The sequence below is a fragment of the Populus nigra genome, chromosome 1 (genome assembly GCF_951802175.1).
Source record: "Populus nigra chromosome 1, ddPopNigr1.1, whole genome shotgun sequence".
Taxonomy (NCBI): domain Eukaryota; kingdom Viridiplantae; phylum Streptophyta; class Magnoliopsida; order Malpighiales; family Salicaceae; genus Populus; species Populus nigra.
This window is the reverse complement of record NC_084852.1, coordinates 15,708,747-15,734,213: the sequence shown is the minus strand read 5'-3', so window position 1 is coordinate 15,734,213 and position 25,467 is coordinate 15,708,747. Positions and strand designations below refer to the sequence as shown.

The window sequence follows — 25,467 nt, the reverse complement described above, 5'->3', positions numbered from 1 at the left end:
GAGTTTACACAATTGGACTCTTAAAGTTCCATAAGAATTCTCTCATCTTCATTTTAAGGATTTAAAACTTGATAATGGTAAAATACATGGTTTTGCATCATTCAAAGATAATAGCCAGAAGAAGTTATGAGATTATTTCAAATATTTTTTCAATAGTAGTTTAAATCTTGCAAATATTTGAATGTAAGATTTTATGTGAAAAACAGAGGAGAAAATAGGTGTGGATTGTTGTATGTTCTAGGCATACAAGTGATTTGTTGTGTGTTATATTTATTTCATTTTTTATTGGATTTTTTTTCCTGATAAGGAATTGATATTTTTGTAGATTTGAGTTTAAAATCATAATAAATATGTTAAAGAGAATAATGATTTCTTATTTGTTATTTATTGGGCTTTACTTTAAAGAAATTAAGAGATATAAGTAGGAAATAAATTATAGGTGAAGATATTTTTATAATTTTTGGTGAATCAAGACTTATTTTCTTTTTTCTTTTATGTTAATCTTTTTTTTTTTAAGTAAGTCATGAAGTAACTAATAAAATATTATTAATTATAACTTGAGAACCATAAAATTTTTCAGAATAGTTAAGGGAAAAATTTTATATTTTAAAAATTATTTTTTTTCACTTTTATTTTATTAATTTATACAAATTTCTCTGATTTTCAAAATTTAAGTTTTTGCCACATGTCAATCTTACCTCTCATGACATGCAACCTTACGAGAAAATTGAACAGAATCTCATTGGAGGGATCAAATTAAGAAAATGTCTAGAATAGAGGGATGTAATAAATATTAAAAAGTAAAGAGGTCGCATTAAGAAAATCTCAAGAGTAGAGGGATGTTCATAAAACTGTTTACCTACAACTCAGCTCCCAGTGCCAGTGTAGTTTAATCCAACCATCTTTTAGCGTAGTACTATCTGCTCTTCCACTTTCCATCAGCACATCACTACCGTATTTAGCATCTTTCCGGTGGGCGCATCTCCCTCCGATCACCCTCCCATTCCAAATCAGATCAGCTAAATATATTATAATTTGGGAAACCTCAAATATGAAAAGATGATGGAAGGATTGAGATCCAAAATCAGAGTAGCAATAGTAGTTATAGTATCAGCATGGATCGGAATCCTTGCTTTGTACGGTTTATTAAAGCCGATCTCCAATGGCTGCATAATGACTTACATGTATCCTACTTACGTTCCTATTTCTACAAATGGCGCCGTGTCGTCTGCTAAGTATGGATTGTATTTATACCATGAAGGTTGGAAGAAGATTGATTTTAATCAGCATCTTAAGCAGCTTAGTGGAATTCCTCTTCTTTTTATTCCTGGAAATGGTGGCAGTTACAAACAGGTAAGCTTTACTTTTTATTTATTTATTTTTGGATTCGCTGTTGTTTAATTGTTTTTCTTTTTTTATTTCAATTTTTTTAAAAGAGATCTTTCTATTTATTTATTTATCAAGAGATCTTGTAATTAGTAATTCCAGCTCGCATTAGTTAAATGAGACCTTGCTCTTTTATTTTTTCTTTATTTATTAAGAGATCTTGCAATGAGTAATTCCAGCTCGCATTAATTTAATGAGATCTTGAACTACACTTTTTTTTAAAAAATTAGATCTAGGGTTATGTAAATGCCGCGTGTTCTTATTTTATCTACGTGATTGTTTGTGTTCTGAAATAATATAAATGGGTTTTAAGGTTTTTTTTTTTTTTGACTATCGGATTCAATTACGGGTCATGTTGAGTTGTTGAAATGGGGTTTTAGTTTCTTGCCTTGCCGTACTTAAATAATGTTGATTACGAGTGGAAGATTCTGGTCTAAAATCCGTTTTTGGTCATCGGATGTTAAACGAATGTCCTACCTAGCAAGGATAGAAAAATCTTGAACCTGTTGAATTATATGTAAATCAACAAGTTGTAAAAATGGGTTAAAAATTGGTCGATTGAGTTTCTTTATCGTACCTTTCTTTTTGGCAGAAGAAACTGCATATTCTGTAACCTATAGAAATGGAAGTGGAAAGATGAGATGTATATCATACATGACAACCCCATTTATTTGGTGTAAGAAGGATCTGCACATTCAAACACTTGAAATATTGAGCTATAGTTTTATGGTGGTCTCTTCACAGGTTAGATCCCTGGCTGCAGAATGTGATAGGGCGTATCAGGGAGGTCCACTTGAACAGGCATTTTATCAAGAGGCTTCCCTGACTCCCGATGAGGGAGGGGAAGATATGGATATAGCTGGCTTCCAGTTACCTAATCAATATAGTAGAAGGCTGGATTGGTTTGCTGTAGACCTTGAAGGTGAACATTCTGCAATGGATGGTCGGATACTGGAAGAGCACACAGAATATGTTGTTTATGCCATCCACAGGGTATTTCTTATTGTGTTTACATTTTGATCTGCAAATAGCACACCAAATTAGTTTAATCATCCAGTTGTTTCTTCTTTACAACCTGCTGAACTTCCATCAATTTATGCCGTTGATGCATTTAAGTACCTTTTATCAATCTTGAAGGTTTTAGTTTCACTAACTGTTCCTTGTTTAGGTTCTCTTTCTACATCCTTACTTATGCTTGAACTTCATCAAACATGCCTTGGTTATGTTATCTTACGATACCCTGCTTTGGTTATGTTATCTTACGATACCCTGCTTTCTCACAATTAGAAACTTCAATTCCTCAATTACTTATTAAGTGGTCGCGCATGCAGATTCTGGATCAATATGAAGAATCTCGTGCTGCCCGAGAAAAAGAAGGTGCTGCTGCCTATGGTAGTTTGCCAAAAAGTGTCATATTAGTTGGACATTCAATGGGTGGTTTTGTTGCTAGAGCTGCACTCATCCACCCTCGTTTAAGGAAGGCAGCTGTCGAGACTGTTCTTACTCTTTCAACACCACACCAGTGAGCTTTGCAGCCTTTTCTCATTCATGTATCTGTATGAAATTTCATTCATCGATTAGTTTTTCACTTAATTCACCCGTTTATCCAGATCACCTCCTGTGGCATTGCAGCCATCATTGGGTCACTATTTTTCCCAGGTAAATGAGGAATGGAGAAAGGGATATGAGGTCCAAACGACTCAGACAGGACATTATGTGTCTGATCCATTACTCTCTCGTGTAGTTGTTGTCTCCATCTCTGGTGGCTATAACGATTATCAGGTATAATCACACTCCCTTTGTTCCATAGAGTGTTTGGGTTTCTATGTTTTGTTTTTCTTTTAAAATGGTGGCCGAGTGAGCTACCACTCCGGGGCCGAGAGCAACTTGGGTAGGGCCCCCTCTCCAAGGGTTGTTTTTCACAAGCTGGAATTCGAACCTGAGACCTCCTATTACCAGGAGAATCTCAGCAGCGTCCACCCCACTTGCAAGCCTAGCTTGCTTCCGCTAGACCAAACCCCCTTGGGTTTTGGGTTTCTATGTTGGTTTGTCTCAAAATGCATGTCCTGTCAAATAATTAACCGCTTTATTTCATACTATCCCCTCATTTGGAAAAGACTTTAACCACCCATTCAGCGTTAACAGACTAAATGATTTGTTTGGGAAAAAAAGGTGCGCAAAAAATGTGAGTTGGCATGATATTTATTGAGTTTTCTTAATTTGTGTGAAGTTACACAGAACGTTACAGGAGCATTTATTTTATTTCTTTGAAGGGGTGGGAGTATTTAAATTGAACAAGGATTGTTAGGTGTTTTCGTAGAGCACTTTATCTGTTTTTGCCGATGTTGATGCAAAACCCTTTATACATCCACTAACCTAAATTATGACAGCTAAAGAATGTCAAATTGATGTGAAGTTTCATATGTATGATTATTGTTGTTTATCCCTATGTTCTGCATATGGTACAAGCCCCTGGTAATTCTGCACTGCTTCAGCCAGAGTTAGCTAATTTTCTTTCTTGCTGTTGCATCTCAGAATAATTTCTAAAAGCAATCTTCACTCTAGTGAAGATTTCCAATTATTCAACTTTTTCTTCCATTGATCTGTTTGGGAAATATGATGAGATGACGACTGTAAAAGGAACAGAGTAACTCAAGATTGACTCGTCTTAGAGCTCGACCATGATGGTGAATCAAGTTTGATCAAATTTTTAGGTTCAATTGAAAAGATGAGTGAGCCTGTACTTAGTTCATGAATAAGAGGGTAACTAGAAGTGGGCTCGTGCTATGCTGCGGGTCAAATTTTTTTCCTATAAAAAATGATGTTTATGTTTCAATGAAAGAAGAAAAATCAACAACTCGAGTTATAGACCCGACTGAGTTTAATAAGTTGGTTTTATTGTAAGTAGACAATAAAAAAAGCAACAATAGTAAACATAAAAAGTTAAAAAAAAAAGAAGTGATCATGACATGACAACTAGGAAAAAAACCTTGTAAGGATGAAATTGGATAAAAAAAAGAAAAAAAACTGGCTCGAGTCAACCTAGAGTAGCATGATAAATATGCAACCTGGGTAATAAAGGTTGAGTCAACTTTAGTTAACCCGTCAAATTTGCAGCTTGGGTCATGAGATCAGGATAACTCGATAGAAACCGAAGGAAACTACAAAACCAATTTTTTTTTTTTAAAAAAAAAACCAATATCGAACAATAAAATTGGAAGAGAAAATAAACAAAAAAAAGGATATTGATCCATGTTAATTTTTCAAACCTATGACTCGTGTTATTTAATCAGAAGCACCATACACAAAAAATCGAAGAACTCAATCCCTAACAAATCAAAGATTGAAGGATGAAATTGAATAAAAAAACAATAACATAAAAGGATAAAAAACTAAAAAGAACAATTAAAAGAATGAGGATAAAAATCAAATACAAAATAAATTAGAGGTCATATGTAAGATTGAAGGGTGAAACTAGAGAGAAAAAAACTTGAATAAAAGGATAAAAAAAATCAAAAGAATGAGGATTAAATTGAAAAAAATAATATTTCATAAATTTGGCTTGAGGGGTGAAATTGAAAACTAATAAAAAGTGCACAAAAGGGTTAAGGAAAAAAAAATCAGAAATAAAAATATAGAGAATCAAAGTGAAAAAACAACATATGACAAATTGAGATTGAAGGATTAAAATGAAAAAAAAAATCAAAACTCTACAAAAGGGCAAAGGACAAAAAACTGGGAATCAAAATAACAGGGATCAAATTTAAAAAAAAAAGCAATTGAGTGACTACTCTAAAAATTTAGGGGGCAAGGTGCGGAAACCTTGGTGGAGAGAGAGAAAGGAAGAAACAAAAGGTTGTCGGCGCTAAACTATACTTGTCAACAACACCTGTCAGCCAATGACGGAGGGAATGTCGAGATGAATCGGATTGCACCTTGAAAGCCTTTGTCTAGTCGCTGGGTGCTGCCTAAAGACAGTGGCCAACAATCACGCGTGCAACGCACTCGTTAACAAGTTTTTTATATATATCTAATATAATGTAAAAGAGAAACCTGCCCTTTAACACACTTAATATTAAAAAAAAACAAGATAAAAAAATAAACTAACCTTGGACCAAATGCAAGGGTTTTTTTTTACTTTAAGGGCAGGTAAGTAATTTAACTATGCTTGAAAAAGTGAAATCCCGAAACTATCCCTACACGCAAGGTCTAAGTTTTTTGTCCCAAGAGTATTTTAAAGAAGGAAAAGTCTCTCCTACCTCAATAGCTAACCCAATTGTTTTTGGTTTTGAGGGGCAAATTTGTAAATCTACTATTATAATCCAAAGTGGATTTGAGTATATAGCTACAGTAAATACACTATTATTAACCCTTTTCCTTTTAGTTTATTTTGTTATTGTTATTTAGCTTTCATAAAACAGTTTCTTGGGTTGTTTATGGAATAATATTTACATGTCTCTTTTACTCTAGAGAGGATGACGTGTGGTGAAAATATGAACTAGAGGATGTGGATTCCTGGTAGATATGACAGCTGTCTATTTTATTTGCTTAGGCATTTTACTTATTTTATTACTCTTATACAAAAACAATGTTCCACATCTCTAGGTGACCCATTTTGTTCACTTTCTTGGCAGTTATAGAAAGACTTTCTTAGTTTTGAAGCTCAAGAAAGCCGAATTACCTTCACAACTAAAAGAATACTTCACTTGCCATCCTTTTTTTTATCTATTTTATTTTCAATTTTGTTCTTAAAACTATTTTCTTTTGATTTGATCTATTTTAGGCCTAATTTCATGAGATAAAATTTTCAATTGAATTAGAAATACAAAATCTAAAGTAAGAGCACAAAAATGTAAAACATGTAGAAACTTCATGATCAATCTCAAAATTCTTAGAATTTTTATTTTGACCCAAAAATTTATTTTGTTCTTAAATTAGAGAGAAGAAAGAGAAACTTATTGAAATGGAGGAGAGAAAAAGCTACAGGGAAGGTAGATTGAGTTTGGTTTCGATTTTATGGATTTAGTTGATTTTTATTTTTGTGAGTGATTTTAGAATGTTTTAAGGTTGTTGAGTAGTTTATATAGGTTTTTATGGTGTTTTTAGATGAAAATTGATTGAAAAATAGATTTTTAGGGCATATTCCTCTCGCCTAATATTTTGTTAACCACAATAGCAAACGTGTCATCAACATAATAAACAAAAAAAAAATGGATGATGCATCATTTGTCCTTTTAGTCAAAGGTCTAGACATGCGGGCTTGGCTTTGCAAGCCCTCGTGTGAGGCACTTAATCTCTCAATGGGCGAGACGTCTGCCCTCTTTTCTTTAACCCATTTTTATTTTTTGGATTTTTTTATATTTTTTGAAAGATTTGAAATAAATTTTTGTAATATATTTAAAAAAGGCTTTTTATAATATTAACATGATATTGTTTTTAATAAAATTATTGAACAATTTTTTTTTTCCTGATCTTTCATGATTTGTCTTTGTTTTTTCCCTCAAGTTTAATTTTTTTTCCCTTCTCTTTGCAAACTTTTTTACTGTCACTTGATTACATTGAAATAGACTCCAACAAATTTAAATGTATTGTTTTTATATTTGAAACACATCCTTGGCATGGCTATGATAATATTATTTTATTACTAAAATTTTCTTTTGTGATTCTCATAATAGTTTCATCCAACAAATTGATAAACAAATTGTTAATAAAACAAATAAATTTTAAATATCACCCTCTCTCTTTTTTTTTTAATTTTTTTTTGTTTAGTTCATGCTTTTTAATTAGTAGTTATTTTTTAAATTTGATGATGTCTTAAAGAGATTCTTGTAATTTATCATTATTTTTTAATATTTTAAATAAATAAGTTTTATTTCCATGATGTATTTATAAAAATAAAATCCATTTGTTCTTAGTTAAAGAAAAAACCTCCAATATAAAATAAATAAAAACATTTAGATTAAAAAAAATCATGTATATGTTTCTTAATTAAAAAACATGATATTTAATAAAACATAACAATATTAACATAATTTTTATTATGTTTGAAATTAATTTGAACTTCTACTCGCGGCGGCGTAGTGCTGGAGATTAAACAAAAGTTTGGACCTGTAAAAGTTTTCAAGCCTATCGAGCTGACCTCAATTCCACTACATATCTAATGATCTAAGTTCTAACAAGATGACTTGAGCTGAGTTCAACCACCATTTTGATATTTACCAAGCTGAGTCTGAGCATTTGTATACTCTGGCATTGGCTCAGTTACACCCCATGTTGGATTGGCTCTTCATATGGAATCAGAATTGTTTTTCATTGTTGATATGCTTTCTGATGAAGTTTTGTAATATCAAATTGGAATATGACTGAAAATAGTTAAAATTCAATTTGCAGTAAATACTAGAAACCAAACCATTTCTTTGCCTTAGTTTATTAATAATTTACTTGAGTGTATGAGAGGATGTCAATGTGGGGTTTTTTTTCTTCCCCTTTTTGGGATCACTTATCTACAGAGGTTGGTTAGATGTTGCCAGCAAAATAGAGCTGGTTAACTAAGTCCAGCATGCTTGCTAATGTATAATTGATTATCTGTCGTGAAAAGTGTTCCAAAAGTTTCATTCTTTTGTTAAATACTCTGATGTAGATGCTTGGCCACTTGCTTTACTTATCATAGCATACACTAGTTCATTCAGTCCATGCTTTTTTATTATTTTTCTCAAATATAGTTATCCAACTTAACACCTGAAAAAAGTGTACTTTGCTCTGCTTTTTTATTACATAAAATATATCAATCATTTGCGCTGGACATAATTCTTACTTTTTTGTTATGCTCTTACTTTTTCATCATATGGTAAAACTTTTTACATTTTGACTTTCAGGTTAGAACGAAGTTAGAGTCCCTCGATGGTATTGTGCCACCCACCAATGGTTTTTTGATAAGTAGTACAGGAATGAAAAATGTTTGGTTGTCAATGGAACATCAGGCTATTTTGTGGTGCAACCAGTTAGTTGTGCAAGTAAGTGTGCGGTCTCTACCAGAATACATGCCTGTACCACAAACATTGCTGAAATGTACATGTTCCATGTAGGTGTCACATACCCTCCTTAGTCTGATAGACTCCAAAACAGGCCAGCCATTTCCTGAAGCTAATAAGAGACTTGCAGTATTTGCAAGGATGCTTCGAAGTGGGATACCACAGAGTTTCAACTGGATGTCATCTCATAGATCAACATATGTTCCCTTAAAGGACGTGAAAAATGCAACTGGTATTGTCTATCTTGACTCTATCTTTTATCAGCTGACATCTATTGAAGTTTTATAATTTCTGTAAGAAAGCTTGCTGAAGAAAATAAATGATTGTGTTTTATGAACTACTTTCAAACTCTGTGAAGTCATTTAGGTAATGTATAAATATTTGTGACATGCAGTAGCGAGAAATTTGATGGATTAAAATGTTCAATTTTTTTCCTGTTCACTGAGATGATAAAGAAATAAAGAATTAACTAGAAAGAGAAAGAATTCACGAGTGCAAATATATTAGCAACAAAGACAAGTGAATGATTAATTAAAGATCTATAGTTAGATATATGCCTGTTGTTAGTACTGTAGTAAAGGGAGATGATATTACATCCACATTGTGCTGTCATCTATATTTAGAATTAACAGGTTTTTGAAGGGAAAGGAAAAAGAAATTAAAAAATGTTTTGCGGATGAATTCCATAAGTGTGATTTGGAACCTGTTAAATCCTTGGGTTTCTTCCATGTTGTTTGACCACTGGATGACAGTCAAGCTGTTTAAAAGTGGCTTATCATGTGAAATACAGCTGGAAAGCAGAATGAGTAGTATAAGAACAAGGAGAGTGTGTGTGCTTGGTTTTGGGATTATAACTGGCAGAACTCTTTCTTAGGTTGCATAATGTGGACAACAATGTTTTTCTTATAACTATATGACTTTATTTTCAAACTGTCAATGATTTATTTTGACTAATTATAAATTTGAAGCGACAGTCCATGTTGTATTTGCAGGTTCTCAAGTGCATACTTTTTCCAGTTGCCCCAACAATGTTCACTGGAATGATGATGGCCTTGATAGGGATTTATATATCCAGACAACTACCATGACTGTTTTGGCAATGGATGGAAGGAGACGATGGTTGGATATACATAAATTGGTTAGCTTCGTTAAAGCTTCTCATTAGTAGTTCCAAAACGTTTTAACTGATATTTTTTCTCTTCAACGTGACTCCTAAATGTAAATGTTTTAATTGCTAATTTTCAAGAGTTGATTTAAGTCTTACCTCCCATTTTAAGTCAGGTTGGCACCTGGTTATAATTCTCCTTTCAATTTCATTTAAATTTGGTATGTAAATGAGCCTCAATACATGTTCAACTTAACTGTCCTGGAATTTGATAAATAATCTAAAAACGTTGAATAATGTTCTAGGCTTTGTAGTTCAAGCTTCTGAATTTGTGCATTTAAAGATAGGTCTGTGGTTTTAAATATTCGACCTTTTCTTTCTGATAGACCACTCTAAAAAATGTGGAGTTACTTATCTGCAATTTATGTGCATAGGGGTCAGATGGAAAAGGACACTTCATGTTTGTAACAAATCTCGCTCCATGTTTTGGGATTAGACTTCATTTATGGCCTGATAAGGGGAAATCTGCTTCAGAAATGGCTGCAAGTAAAAGGGTTCTAGAGATTACAGCAAAATTGGTGCAGATTCCATCAGGACCAGCACCAAGACAGGTACTAAATATGTTTATTGCATTCTTTCATGTAAATATATTTACCATAATTATGTTTGGTGCTGCCTGTCATTTATATTCCCTCTGTGTCTTGTATTAGGGAAATTTATGATATGTTATGAGGTCTAGTTTCTCTAGCTTTTAGAGATTAGCTGGACTGTTATTTCTCAAGTGTTTTGTAGACTTGCTCTTATTTCTGAATATGCTCTCTCTCTCTCTTTTTTAATCAGATTGAACCTGGAAGTCAGACCGAGCAAGCACCTCCATCTGCTGTACTCTGGTTGAGTCCTGAAGATATGCATGGTTTCAGATTCTTGACTGTCTCAGTTGCTCCTCGTCCGGTATTGTTGGCCATTCTTGCTTCTTTTCCTTTTCCATGAATGGTTTCTGCATCAAATTAGTCTGTATCTTTGTACTTTTCTTTCAAAGTTCTATTCCTCTTATAGATTATTTTTTAGGAGCATATGTTTGACATCATTGCCTTGCCTTGTTTTGTCAAATTAGTGATAGCTGTAAACATTAACTTTGGAGGAAGGGAAACAACTCTGGGCTGCAACTACACCAAGCTGTTCACGAACAGCTCAGGATTTGCTTAGTAACAGGATTGTGAATTAACCTCGATCAAATCTTAGTTGCATGTCCACTGAAAACGCCTGCCAGTTCAACAGGAGTGATTATGAATTAGCTTGGCAAATAAATTTGTAATTTAATAATAGTTTCATCTACTATCACCAATCCTGAACTAGTTGGGGTTGGCTATGTGGATCCTTTGTGCCATTCCATGTGATCATGTATCGAATCTGCCTCAAAATTGGGAGATTTTAAATCCTCCAATACTACTTACTTTCACGTTAACTTAGGTCCCCCTCTTCCCCCTAACTACTAACAACTTATCTCTCCTTCCAACGATGCCTTCTTGTGTCCTACTTTTGTGTATCCTACATGTTTCTCCATACACGTGCTCTTTCAAGTAAATATTGGAGAACCTAAAAAATATCTCACACCAATAATGGTTCAACTAATATGTAAATCACATGCTTTGATTTTTGGCAATTCAGATTATGATCTCCACCAGTAGTTCAATCACCAAAAGAGCTGAGTTACTGCTTCTTATACTAGGGTTGTTTGTATCAGCCTTTTCTCATCTCTGCATTCTTTTGAATGGTGCTTTTATGCTTTTGTTCACTGATGCTTTGAAATGGTGGTAATTGATGTGATTAATTCTGATGGTCAGACAATTTCAGGCAGGCCTCCACCAGCAGCTTCCATGGCAGTTGGTCAGTTCTTTAACCCAGATGACGGAAAGAGAGATTTATCTGCTCAGTTTATGCTTCTATCTAGCCATTCTCAGAAGGTTAATGTTTTTTTAAATACGTGTACTTCTTAGGGTTGTAAGACATGGAATCTTAAAATAATGGGTTAGTTAAATCATGCCTTTTCAGACAACTGGCCTTGAAAGTTTCATAAATTCTATTTGTGCAGGAATTACTTTTGAAGGAGGATCATCCCCTAGCTCTCAATTTATCATTCACTGTTAGCTTAGGCCTTCTGCCCATTTCCTTATCTTTGACGACTACAGGGTGTGGAATACAAAGGTCTGGCCTTCTGGCAGAAGAGGTTGGAGACATGGAAAACAGTAGTAAGGAATTTAATTTATTTCTAGTCAGCCAATTGTTTTAATATCTATGGATCTACATGTAATCCTCTTGTTCTCAAGCATGCATAATTGCTCCAAATCTGTCTGAGGCGTTCTATAAGATATCATGGATTTCCACACTGCTTCATTTTCACTGCTCAAATTAGTTTCACTGATGGATTTATCAATACTGCACTTTGAACTGCGGGTTTTGAACTCTTGAGAACTCATTCCATGCCCCATATCAGTAATTTGATTTTGACTTGGATACAAATCCCTTAGGTTATATGATATAAACCTGTAGACAGCTATCATTTATCATATTCCATGTGGATTTATTTACAATTGAAGGTTCTCCTACACGTGTGTCATTTTTCCACTAAGTTAGCTTTCCTGGTATTCAGGGCTTTGTAAACTGCGGTGTTTCCCACCAGTAGCGCTTGCCTGGGATCATACATCAGGTCTTCACATCCTTCCAAATTTGTTCAGTGAAACTATTATGGTTGATTCCTCACCTGCCCTATGGAGTTCTACCCAGGGGTCTGAAAAAACCACCATTATGTTACTGGTATGATGGTGTTTACACGTTTGTGTGTGTGTGTGTGAACTCTTATGAGAGTGGTTGCATGTGTACTCTTGTACTGTAGATATATAGATGTAATGCTTTAGCTTTAATTGTTAACAAGTAGAGGTCTTTATTTCTGTATGCTTCTTCAGGTTGATCCTCATTGTTCGTATAAAGCAAGAATTGCTGTTTCAGAAACTGCAGCTGCTAGCAGATTTTTGCTTTTGTATAGCTCACAGGTGATTCTAGAGCCTCCTGTGAATTTTCTGCATAATATCAATTTTTTTTTTTACTTTAATGTTAATTTTGGAAAGTGCCTTTGTTTTCTTATATTTTCTTCTTGTAATTTGCTATTATTTTTACTGCTTCTCTTTGAAACATGTCATTTAAAGGCAATTCCTTAAGCATGCAATTGTGGTTAGATATTGGTTGGGCCTTTTGGTATGATTTAAATCATTGAAGAGTTACTGGAGTAATAAAATGAAAATTCAGACCTGAGTTTAATTAGGAGGAGGATGTGGTGTAATGTTGTTGCAATGGTGTTGTGGTACCTTTTGCTTTAAAACACAAGGCCAAAAGAAAAGACTTTCAGTTGCAGGATTAATGTGGAATGCAGAGGTAAGAAACACCTAAATTGGATAGAGACGTGGATGCATTATTATTTTCCTGCTTGGTTAATTTATCCATATAGACATTGAGCCTTTACATATATGGGATTATATCTTGTTGGAGACATGCTTACATGGGTTTATTTGTTAAAGGAAAAAAGAAAAGTAGTGATTTGTCAAATCAGATGCTCCAAGAGATGGGAATGGCTTATTGCTGTTATGATGACTTGCTTATATTAATGATTCTTAGTGTTACTTCTTGGGAAATCAAAGTTATATCATGTCATGAGTTTTCTTTAATGCAGATAGTTGGCTTCTCCATTGCGGTTATCTTTTTTGCTCTGATGCGACAAGCACATGCATGGGATCTTGATCTGCCCATGCCTTCAATGCTGGTGGCTGTTGAGTCCAATTTGAGAATTCCATGGCCATTTTTGCTTCTAGGCTTCGTACCCATTTTGTTTTCCTTGTTCATTTCCTTGCTAAAGTCTCAACCACTTCCACCATTGGCAAGCTTCGTCTTCGTATCAATGATTTGCTATGTTTTTGCAAATGGATCTGTAATTCTTCTGGTATTGGTTTCACAATTGGTGTTCTATGGGGTTGCAATCATACATGTTTTCATCAAGTCAAGGTTGGTATGCTTGTCCTCTCTGTGCTCCATACTATGTGGATATGGATGACATGTTTACCAATATTTCAACTGTCTTAGTCAAAGACCCCTCCGGGGAAGGAGGGGCGGCGTGAAAGGGAGAGAATGAAAACAAAAGAAAATTGCTGTTTTTATCATTCCATATCTGATTGGTTATTATTTTGCTTAAATAAAGCAAGAGGGTCTCACAATTTTTCAAGTGCATTTGGAAACATTTTGAGAAGTGACCTTCCTGTTAAAGAATATATTATATGCCCATAACTAACTTCTTTTGCATAATTAAATTTATTTTGACCATCACCATCCACAACCTTACCCTAGTGGTGTCTGCGGATTATCAATGGGAACTGATAATCATGTGATGCACACAGGATCTAAGATGGGATTCTTTTTCTTTTTTCTTTTTTCTTTTTTCTTTTTTTTCTCTTTATCATAGCATAATGGAACTCCTGCTTCTTTCCTGTACCTCAATTGAGTTATCCATTTGGTATTAATATGTTAAAGTATCACATTTGATGCTGAACAGCAAGAGTTTATAATTTGCAGGTGGCAAGAATGTGAAGGAAATATTTGCTTGGCATTTCTTCATTGGTTTGTTAATTTATCCTCTGGTTTCTTTTCATTAAAGGTAAGGTACTCTGGGATAAGTCATTGTGTCATCTCCATTTTCGATGTAAAATGGCATAATCAGCTGCATAACAAGAGTTTAAGTAGTCCTTTGTACTGGAAACCACTCCACTTTACAGAAAGCATGTAGAACTTTGTTCGGTGATCTATTTGTGCTGATTTCTCTTTATTCTCTCATGGTCACGGGGCATATTTATCTCCTTTTATATTTGTTTTCCCCAAATTTATGGGCACAAGTTATGCATTAGCTGGCTCACCTGATCTAACTTGTTCATAAAGCAGGTTGTGAGGGTTCTTAGAATCAATCCGTTACTTGTTACTGCACTGACTGCTATTACCTTGGGGTGCTTTGTCCAACCAGCACTGGGTTTATTCATATTGATCTTGTCTCATGCTTTGTGCTGTCATAATGCGTTGTGCAGGTACTTTTCAAGTTTGAATTCCTTGTACTTATCATTGTTGCGCATTCACTTCATTTTCAGAACAAGTGATACCCGTCCTAAGCGTTTCTCCATGTTTGTGTAACAGTTTTTTTACGGCTTCCTTTCGCAGCCATGCACGAATGAAAGAGTTGCTTGATTTTAAAGATGTTGGGAATGAAAGATCTCAGCAATTTGCATCTAAACAAGATGCTGGACTCGACCAGAATTTCCAGCTGGAAGAGAACAGCTCCAGTAGTCCTGACTCTTCAAGAAGTTTTGGGGACACCCAATTAGAGATATTCCATCACCGGCATGGTTTATTGATTCTGCATCTTCTTGCAGCGCTAATGTTTGTCCCCTCTTTTGTGGCTTGGTTGCAGGTATGAATAACGTATTGAATGTATCACTTCTGCAATGACTTAGTTTGACCATCTGCTTTGCTTTTTTGCGGTGGCGCACAGCCACTATAACCCATAGATCTGGCAACTCAAGCTGAGACATTATTTTATGACCACTATAAGCTGCGTCCAAATTTCCAACTTTAGAAACTAATGTTATAATTGTTTAAAAGCTCCCATCCCCCCCCCCCTCCCTCCCTCCCTCTCTCATGCATGGTTTCAAATGGAATATATTGCTCCTCAATGATATGTTAGATTTGTTTGCTTCTCAGTAAAAAATAAAATATCAAATATGCTTCACATGAATTTAGAAATAGTTTATGGATGTGCAGTTATGTGATTACTGTTGCACGATATTCAATCTACGGTGTTTGCATATTCTGTGCGCTTGCATAATATTGTACCTTACATAAATTCATCTCTAGTTCACAAGGATACTAAAGCACCAAGATCTTCATGGTGTATGCACTGTGCTCCTTGCACTTCTGGTTGAACATGATCTGTCCTTAATAGTGGAACTTGTGTGACTGCAGAGAATAGGCATGGGTCATAGCTTTCCATGGTTCCTTGATTCAGTTCTTTGCATTGGTGTCATTCTTCATGGTATCCTCAACTCAAAGCCTGAGTTCAACTCCATGTTTTCCTTCCCAGAAATATTTGGGAAGGAAGTGAGATTGGACTTCATCTACTTGCTCGCCGGCTACTATTCCTATGTTGCTGGTTTGGGCTTGGTGCCATACAGAGTATTTTATGCCATGGCTGCTATAGGTTTCATATCTTGTGCCATGAGGATCTTATATAGGAGGAGCAGGGAGAAGGGAGAGCCACGTTTTGGCAGAAAAAAGCGATCTCATAGACATTGAGGACGTGTAAAAAGCATCAGAATTTTAGAAGACATCTTGTACAAGCATTTGTGATGGGAGGTGTCATGAAATGAGCATTCAGTTTCTGCAGATAATAAGCCTGCAATCTTTGAAGGGAAGTGATCTTGCTAACAGGTGAAGGGTAATACAGAAACAAAGAAAGAAATTTTGTTGTTGTACCATTAGGCCGCTTTTTTATGGCTTTGCATTTTTGTATGTATATGAGCATTTTGTTTTGAGATCATAGGAGAGAATGGACTTGCTTTTGCGATTGAAAAGACATCCTGCATTTGGCAAACAAAGGCCATTGTTGATTGTGCAAAGCAAGGTGATCCTTCAAGAGTTTACTTGCAGAAGATGTGGTCTCTTTGGTTTTATTTATGATTTTTGTTAGATTATTACGTTAGAGTCTGAAATTGCATCAAGCTAGGAAATAACTATGTTCTATAGATCTTATGGCTAGCCTGTTAGATCAACTAACAGCAGCCGATGGGATTTAACAGGTGAAAGCGGTCTGGGGTTTGAGGTGCTTGTTAGCTACTGGTATGGGACTAGCTAATCTTTTTATTCATAGCTGAATGAATGCGTATAGCTAATGCAGGCAGTAAGAATGAAGCTTCCGCTGAACTCTAGACGATAAGTTACCGGCTGAGGATATTAAAGAGCATCGATTTTCTTTGGGCAAACCTAAAAAGTCTCCAGTCTATAGGGACATTATCGATTAGGTCCAGAAGTAATTTGTTTTCCTTGATCAAGTCCCCTTCCATACAGATTGATGATACTCAAATCATTTCTTCGAAGATGAGATCATGGGCAGCTAGGGCTTTTACCAGGACCCCCCATTCTCTAACATGACCCTCTTGGATATCATAGCAATTGGATTGGGAGGTAAAAGTGCCTAGGATCAATAATTTGAATATTCCTCTAGTATCCAGCTTTTCCAAAGCCTTCTCAAGGAAAATGACCACTTCCCATTTCAGTGGTTGTGTTGTCCATCTGTTTTTTAGTTAACAATCACACCTCCCCATTCAAGCATCGGAGCACTGTCCTTCAAGTGCGAGAAAAGGGTGGTGGCCTCCATCCAAGTACAGGACCGCAATGGTGATGGTGGCCTGGTTGTGTTGATTGAAGACTAAAAAGAATTTCCAGTATTAATGGGTCAGTGGGCTTCGACTGAGGGTTTGTGAGGGAGGATGATGGTCTTTTTTGGCTGTTGATGGTGTTGTGGTGGTTAGATTTTTCAGGTGGTAGAAGGAAGAGATGGGAAAGGCTGGTATGATGGTTATTTGTGAATTGTTTCTGGAAATAGGGGAAAAAAAGAATGGCTGGGTCATGCTATTGGTTTCATGGTTGCTGGATTCGGCGGTGTATAGGGAGGGAATGAATTGATGATCCTTAAATTGGTTTAGACCCCTACCTTCATCCCTAGTTCTCAAAATTATGCAATTATAACTCATCTAACTCTTCATTTTGACCTTTTCTCTTCAATTAAGTTTAAATAAATTATTTCTTAAATCCTTTTCCTTCAATTTCTCTTCAATTAAATCCTCATAATGACCCAAACTCCTCAATTGTTTACCCGTAATACTGATGATTGTTGGTCTAATTTCAACTTTAATTATATTTTTATTTTTATCTTTTTAATATTTTTTCACTTTTTGTATTTTTGTATTTTTTATGATTTATTTTTTAACACACAAAAATTAAATAAAAATAACAACATGATTCAAATTTACTGAAAATACATATTTTAAAAAAGAATTCTAATTTTTTAAAAAATATATATACAAAAATGAGATTCAAAATTGAGTTATGAAAATGATTATTTGGACTTGGAAAATTAACAAACTACTAAAAAAATATGAAGAAATTATTAATACTAGAGTATCTATCTATCTATCAAATATATGGTCACAAAAACAAGTTGTTTTGTATGTGATCCACAAAATATTCTCACAAAATATGCAAACATATTAGAGAATTCTTAGATAAAAGTTATGTGTTCAATCTGGTGTTCTTAATTAATTTATAACTCAGTAGTTTAATATTTCAACATTCAAGAACAACGATAAGCTCAACAACTTAAAAATCAGCTTTTTATCATAGGAAAATGAACAATTTCTTCCATTAACAAATAAGATAATTTATCTTTTATTTTTTTGGAAAGTGAGAGGAAATTTTGGTTCAAATTTAAATGTGATGGGCGTAAGATAAGGTTCATACATACACACATCATAAAGTTCAAATTAGCATTTATTGCATGTAGCTAGGTTTACATATAAGATTTTTTGTAAACTGAAAGGATAGTTTAGTGATTAAAGGATAGCATTTAATACATGATCATATCATGTATTACAACCTTGATTCAACATCATGTCGGTCCAACAAGGATCCATCGTCACAAGAACTCGTATATAAACACGGCCATCTTCTTCTTCATTGTATTATATACTGATATTATCATAACCAGCACCGAAGCTTTTAACGTCATGATCCAAGTCTGTAATTTCTTGAAATCTTCAAGTGTGAATCAATGTCTCCCCTCACGACGTCCCCTCCAGTGTGAAAGCGCCCGCCCAAATAGCCAGGATCAAATTAATTATTACCAGAATAATTCATCGTTGGTAGCCAAATGGTCTAGCATCGCCGTCGCAGAAAACCCAGAAAATGCAAATGCGGCACCCCAGGTCATGACCCTATCATGTGACTTTACCTTGTGGGATCCCTTGGTCTTGTCCTTGGACTTGGAAGATGGGTGCCTGTGACACCCTGTGCACCGTGGCTTACAGTATTTTCCTGTGAACTTGGAGTGGTTTGTGGGCTTTGATGGGACCTTGGTGAACAATCCGGCTGTTGGAGGTGCATCGAACTTGTTGAATTTTTTGTCTGAAGGCTTAGAGTTCCATGGAGATGGCAAGATCGTGTAGGTCCTAACCATTCCATGTGGGCGTCCCTCTCTCTTCATCTTGCCTACTTCAGATTGCGGGCTTGAATTTGGAAGGAAAAAAGGTGAAGAACTGTCTTGACGATGAAAGGCAAGGTGTTGCCTGTTTCAATTTATAGGAAGTTGAGTTGGTGATAGGAACTTGGGGAGCAAGGAATATTTTGTATCAGAAAGAAAATTAGGCAGCAAGGTGTTCAGGTCGGTGAGTAATTAGACGATCGTGTTGACCAAGCTAAATTATATAGATGACTTTGTTATTAAATTAAATTAAAGGAAATGATTTTCATCCCTTTGATCATTTTGAATCTAATCTAAACCGTTGGCCCCAAAACGAAACACAGCGCCCAAAAGCATGCTATGAAATCCCCACGTCCTTAAATGTATTGAATACAAAATATTCCTCTCTCCATGGGTGATGGGAAGTAGTGTCCTTGGCGGAGGAGAGGTTCCGAGTGGCTGGCCAGAGACAGCATTATTATACAATATTTTAGGGTTTTTTTATTATTTATAATGCTTCACTTTTCAATTAAACATTAAAGCACTTCTTTTTGTTTTTTTTAATTTCATTCTCAAATTCTTTTTTAATTTATAGTCTAATTTCATGAGATAAAATTTTAAATTATAAGAGAATGACAAAATTAAAAGCAAGAGAACCACAATATAAAACATGAAGGAAATAATCAATCACAAAGTTTTTAGAGATTTTATTCTGGTTCAAAAACTTATTTTGTTCTTTTTTCACTTATTAAGTTTGAGAAAAGAGAGAGAAAGTTATAAAAAAAATATAGAAAAAAAAAATTATTATACAACCACAATTCGGCCACTAAAAATTTTTTTTGTATTAATGAAATCTATAACAAAAGAAGTTCAAAGAATGTGATTTTTTACTATAAACATTATAGGGAAATTAGATTGGGGTTGATTTTGATTTTCTTGATTCCATTGATTTTGATTTTTTTAATTTTTAAGTGATTTTTAGGTATTTTAAGGTTAATAGTTTATTTATAAAAGTTTTTGATGTTATTAAATAAAAATACGTGGAAAATAGATTTGTAGGGATAACTCTCCTCCCCCCGCCACCCCTGATTTTCCAGCCATAATTTTGAGCAATAGTCTAGCAAGAGATAGGTTGTCTGTCACTATAGGTGACTTTTTACCTATTAAACAAATCTCAAAAACAAAAAAGGATGTTGACCAGTTCAAACTTCCAAGCCTAGTAACTCAACCCAAGCCCATGTGTTTGGCCTGTTTAGGTTTTTTTTTTTTCCTTTAATTTATTAATGTGTTTTGTAGATTTTAATTTAAATATTCATGGTAACAAATTTCAAAATGACCCTTCTTTATTCTTAAAATAATATATAAAGGAAAAAAAATAGATTATGCCTAAATATCTATTACTTTATTTTTCAAAATACAAGTCATGTAAAATGTATTTTTTTCCTTATAAATTTAAAATTGAGTTGGTAGATATTACATATTTTACTAATTTTGAGTACCAAAAATCATATATTATAAATCATAAGAAATTATCACTAATAGTTTAGTATTTCTTTATGATATATTGACTTCTATTAAAGGTATATATTAAGAGTTAAATGAAATTCTTGAAATATCGTTTTTTTCATATTATTATTTTCAAAGGAATATTAATTGTAGAATCTAAAACTACATAGTAATTAAGTCATATATTTAATATGGTCATTTTAAAAAATTTTAAAAAAGGGATTTGGAATAATAAATCAGAGAGCGGAAATAATATCATTTGTTGGTTGATTTTTGTTCGTCATTATAATTTTATAGCAGATGGTGCGTCATTCTCCCCGGGTTTTTTTTTCCCTATAGGCACGCCAATTTATCCCATGAAATTAATTAATTTATAATGAAATTAACTAATTGATCATCATTTAATGTATAAGCTAAAATAAATAGTCACACGGGTTATTCTAAGATTAATTATTGCGTTATTCTATTAGAACTAGAGACGAAGATCAATTAGCAACTTAAATTCATCTAATTAACAGTATTATGCTCTCTAATTATAGTTTACACTAGTAAGATTTTAGCCACATTAGAAGTCTGGAAAGTAGGTTAGATCTCTTGAATTTAAAAAAACCATTTTCAATCTTTTTTCATCTAAAAATACTCAACAAACACCTTATAAATCCTTAATAATCCCATATCCAACCTTAAACCAGACTTTAATGGATTAAAAAACCGAAAAATCACCTTGAATTAAAAAAATATTGAATCTCTATCTATTTCTTTAGACAAGATGAAAGATTAAAAATACATCAATTACATTACTCTCATTAAATGGAATTTATTATCAACAAGATTAACTTTTTTTTTGTTGAAATTTGAATAATTAACAACTTTCTTTCATCTCTTTTTTTTTATCGACTTTAATTTCTTTTTTATCTCTCAATCTCATTGATTAAAACATGAACAAAATAAAATAATTGATCTAAACTAACAATCTTAAAACAAAAGGACCGAACAGGAAAAACATGGATAAAAATACATTTTTTCACACAAAATTGAGTAAAAGCATCTTTTTTTTTTATTTTTAATTTGATTTTTTTCTTCTAATTATATCTTCATACTATGAATTCAAACCATATCTCATTAAATTGACATCTAATCAATTTTTGAAATCTATTCAAAACTTTTATATCTCTAAAAGAGAATATCAACTCACAAAAGATTTAAAAAATGAGTGATCAAAATGAAAAAAAAATGAAAGGGAAAAAAGAAGAGCGCTACTCTAATGTATAATGAATTGTGAAAGCGCGCATGATGCAAACATATATATAGTAAAACCACCAGCTAGTTTTTTAAAAAAGAAAAATACAACTATAATTATAATAAAAGGCCAATTACTGGGCCTCACAAAAGATTAATTATCTATTTATCCTTTATTTTAACTCTTCTAATCTTAGAGCAGAAATATATAATTGTTTTTAATAACATAAATAATCTTAACTGATTTAGTCTTGACTGAATTGCAAATTAATTAAAAAAACTATTTTTATTAAAAAAGACATAAATAACGTATAATATAATGGTTTATCAATCGCATATACAACATTATTTATCTCATGTAAGATTCTTGTGCATGGCTTTTTTATTTGAATAGAATTTTCCATAATGGGGGGGGGCATAAAATACTCGTACTTGTCATAATAAGAAGTGCATCCTTCCTAACTCGTAGCTATCATGTGTTAATATAGGGATGCACAACATTTAGGTAAAACTAGATATTAACACGTGATTTTCAGCAGGTTAATATTATTTTTTAAAAAATATTAAAAATATAAAACATATTAAAAAATTATTTCAACCCAATAACTTAAACTATTAGGTGAGGTTTTAAGATATAATTTATATTATTCTTTAACACACTCCCTCAAGTGAAAGCTTTTTGGGCTTGAAACTTGCATAGACCCACATTACCTTGTGCTTAATTTTTATCAAATAAATATGGATTGTGAGATTTGAATTGATAACTGCTTGGTTATCAAGGTTCTGATACCATGTTAAAGAATCATTTCAACCCAATAACTTAAGCTAGTAGGTAAGGTTGCAAGATATAATATCATACCAAGCCCTACGTTGCTAAGATTGGTTTGTTGTCATGTCAATTTGCTATCATGTCAAGTGCCTTGGGTCTGCCAGCAACTCACTCACTTGAAAAGAAAAAAAAAAGGTCAAAGATACGTCTCGCGAAAAGATAAGAAATTGAAAGTGAAACTACTATTATAATATACAGTGAAATCTCTTTTAATCTACAGTGATTTTTCTTCATCATTTAGCTTTTGTTATAATTAGTCATTTTACATGTTATATTTTTTAAAAAAATATATATTGGCATTCATGTTGCTTCAATATGTTTTTTTACATTAAAAACACTCAAAATATAAATTAAAAAGCCTATGGAAGCAAGATCAAAATATTTTATAACATAAAATGAGACTCTCATCCAATTGTGTTTACTGAACTTATTTATTTAAATAAATAAAAGATAAATATGCACCCTAAAAACCCATAACTTAAAAGATAAACACAAATAAAACTAATTGAATAAACTCACGCCATAAAAATATTATGCAAGGCCGAATACATCAGCAATATAATTTTAAAAAATAAACTTCATTTGTACAAAAACAAATTATAGAAAAATTAGAATAATACCTTGAAAAATAAAATAGAAACAAAAAAACTAAAAAAAACTTATATTAAAAAAAGGCACGCAAAAATCATGACTTGGGTCATGAGATCAGGATAAATTCTTAGCAAAAACAATTAAAGATAATATAAAAACCAATATTACAAACAAAATAATACAGTACAATACGATCGTACAAAGCCGAATTCTCAACAAAATAAATGTCAAAAGATGAAACAATGAAAAACAAATTACATAAAAGGATCAAAAAAAATGAGGGTGAGAAAAAACATTAATTAGAGGGATAAAAATTTTCAATTTGAGGGTTTGATTGACTTGAAAAATAGCTTTAATAAAAGGAGAAAAAAATCAAAATAATAATAATCGAACTGAAAAAAAATAAAACAACAAAAAATTTGATTGAATGATGAAATTGAAAGAAAAAAAACTTCAACAAAAGTGCTGAGGATAAAATTAGAAATGAAGAACAAAATGAAAAACCAAACATATGAAAAATTACAATTGGAGGACTAAATTGAAAAGAATAAAACTTGTATAAATGGAAAAGAAATGAAATAAAAAATTAATAAAATGAGGATTGAAATTGAAAAGTAAGAAACAAAGAGGACAATAATGAACATTACCTGTGTAGAGAGAGAAACGAAAGGGAAAAATCAAACGACTATTGGCGACAATCTGACCATTGTAAGTCATCACGTGCCGCTCCAAATGGAAGAGGACACTGAATGGCATGAACACCACCAATGCACTGGGTAATGTTTTGGGGAGAAGAGAGAGAAGAAGGAGAGAGAGAAAAAAAAAAAGCCTATCGGCGCTAAACTAGATCATCACCAATGACAAGCGTCACACCAATAGGAAGACGACACGACGATGCTTCCAATGACTCGAATGGTGTGGGCGCCTCCCAAGCATCCTATGGTGTGTCATGCGCGTGCTCACCTTTTTGGTTTTTTTTTATTTAGCCAAATACATAATTTTCTTTGAACTAACTTTGTAATCACAAAAACTCATTGTGAAAAACCAAAAATACCCCTTAACCTCATGCTTAATTTATTTTTTTTACTTTAAGGGTAGTTTTGTTGCTTTAACATGCATTTTAATTGTTTATTATTTTTTATTTAGAAAAATATCAAATTGTCCCTTAACTTAAATTATAATAACCAAAGAGCCGTTGTGAAAATATAAAAATACCCTTTAATACCAGATTTAAACCTTTTGTTTTCAAGAGTATTATGATAGTTTCACTGTGTAATCAAAATAATAAAAAAGTCATCACATGTAAACAATAGTTTTTAGTGTACATCAATAGTAATTTTCCAAGTTATTTTAGGTTATTTAAATTATATTTATATTATTGGGAATTAAATTCGGAAATCATGTTTATTTTTCTTCATTTCTAATTCTTTCTTATTCCATCTCATTTAATCCAGGAGACCAGGAAGAAGACCGATTTTAAAACCTATTTTGGTCGCTCTCTTTAAATTTTTATTAATGTATTTTTTTATATTTGATTTGAACAATAAAATGAAAAGAAATTATATATATAGAATTTATATTTTAGGTTCAGATACACGATATCCATTTGGACTAAGAATTCGATTTTGTGAAAGATAGCTAACAGGTTCTTTTTAAATTTTCCAGATATTTTTTTTTTAAATATAGCCTGATTGAGAATATAGTTTCAGTTGTTTTTCATGTTTTTTATTTAAAAATATATCAAAATAATATTTTTTTAAAAAAAAATTATTTTTTTATATTAACGCATTAAAATAATCTAAAAATACCAAAAACATATTAATTTAAAGTAAAAAAACATAAAAAACTCTGATGTGTGTTTTTATTTAATTTTTTTTAATTGTAAACGACTATGTTTACAAAGAACACTATATTTTTTTATTGTATTTAAATTTTTACTAGTTATTTTTTAGTTTTTTAGTTAAATAGTTGCCAAGTGATGTCAGTAATTAAAAGTTAAGGATGACTGCTGGATCGACAAGAATAGGAATCTGAAAAAGTTGCAGAAAAATTAGAAAGGAATACAAGAGACGGACTTTGTTTACGAAGAACACTATAATTAGCATCTATTCTTTACACACAAAAAATATATATTTTATCCTTTTAATTTCATATATGTTTGTTACTTAATTAAATAAATTTAAATATTAATTTAAAATCATTAGCCAATTTTTCTATGAAGGTTCTTCATCAACTCATCAATTCCCACATATACAACCATATATTTCCTCCCATGAAATAATATTTTTTTTTTAAAGCATGGTTTCAACCAGAAAAATAAATAGCCACAAATCACTCATAAAGTAGACAAAATGTATTTCTCTCACCTTTCTCGTACTAGAAATAAAAAAATAAAGTTTTAGATTAAAATTAATTTTTTATTTTAATTTTAAAATTGAAAAAATCTAATATTTATAAT

General features: G+C 32.6%; 1 protein-coding gene across 2 annotated transcripts; it reads left to right on the top strand.

The window, feature by feature from the left end:
• Positions 1 to 860: 860 nt before the first annotated feature.
• On the top strand, positions 861 to 16,259 carry LOC133698009 (uncharacterized). Of its 2 annotated transcripts, none has more exons than XM_062120875.1 (18): positions 861 to 1,353; positions 2,131 to 2,379; positions 2,718 to 2,908; positions 2,997 to 3,168; positions 8,262 to 8,399; positions 8,472 to 8,649; positions 9,410 to 9,555; positions 9,957 to 10,133; positions 10,363 to 10,473; positions 11,367 to 11,486; positions 11,615 to 11,771; positions 12,173 to 12,336; positions 12,486 to 12,572; positions 13,247 to 13,575; positions 14,140 to 14,221; positions 14,503 to 14,642; positions 14,773 to 15,022; positions 15,574 to 16,259. In XM_062120875.1, exons 1-18 carry the CDS (start codon positions 1,060 to 1,062, stop codon positions 15,901 to 15,903), a joined length of 3,315 nt encoding a protein of 1,104 aa, XP_061976859.1. In that variant the 5' UTR covers positions 861 to 1,059; the 3' UTR covers positions 15,904 to 16,259. The 2 variants fall into 2 exon arrangements, with proteins under 2 accessions (XP_061976859.1, XP_061976853.1); XM_062120869.1 differs by having other exon boundaries at positions 14,749 to 15,022.
• The last annotated feature ends 9,208 nt before the right edge of the window (positions 16,260 to 25,467 follow it).

Bases quoted from the DNA above. Each gene is read 5' to 3' on its own strand.
- LOC133698009 (XM_062120869.1), top strand. From the start codon at position 1,060: ATGATGGAAGGATTGAGATCCAAAATCAGAGTAGCAATAGTAGTTATA. The intron at 8,650-9,409 runs GTATTGTCTATC...TTGTATTTGCAG, and splicing joins GGACGTGAAAAATGCAACTG to GTTCTCAAGTGCATACTTTT. The intron at 14,222-14,502 runs GTAAGGTACTCT...TTCATAAAGCAG, and splicing joins CTGGTTTCTTTTCATTAAAG to GTTGTGAGGGTTCTTAGAAT.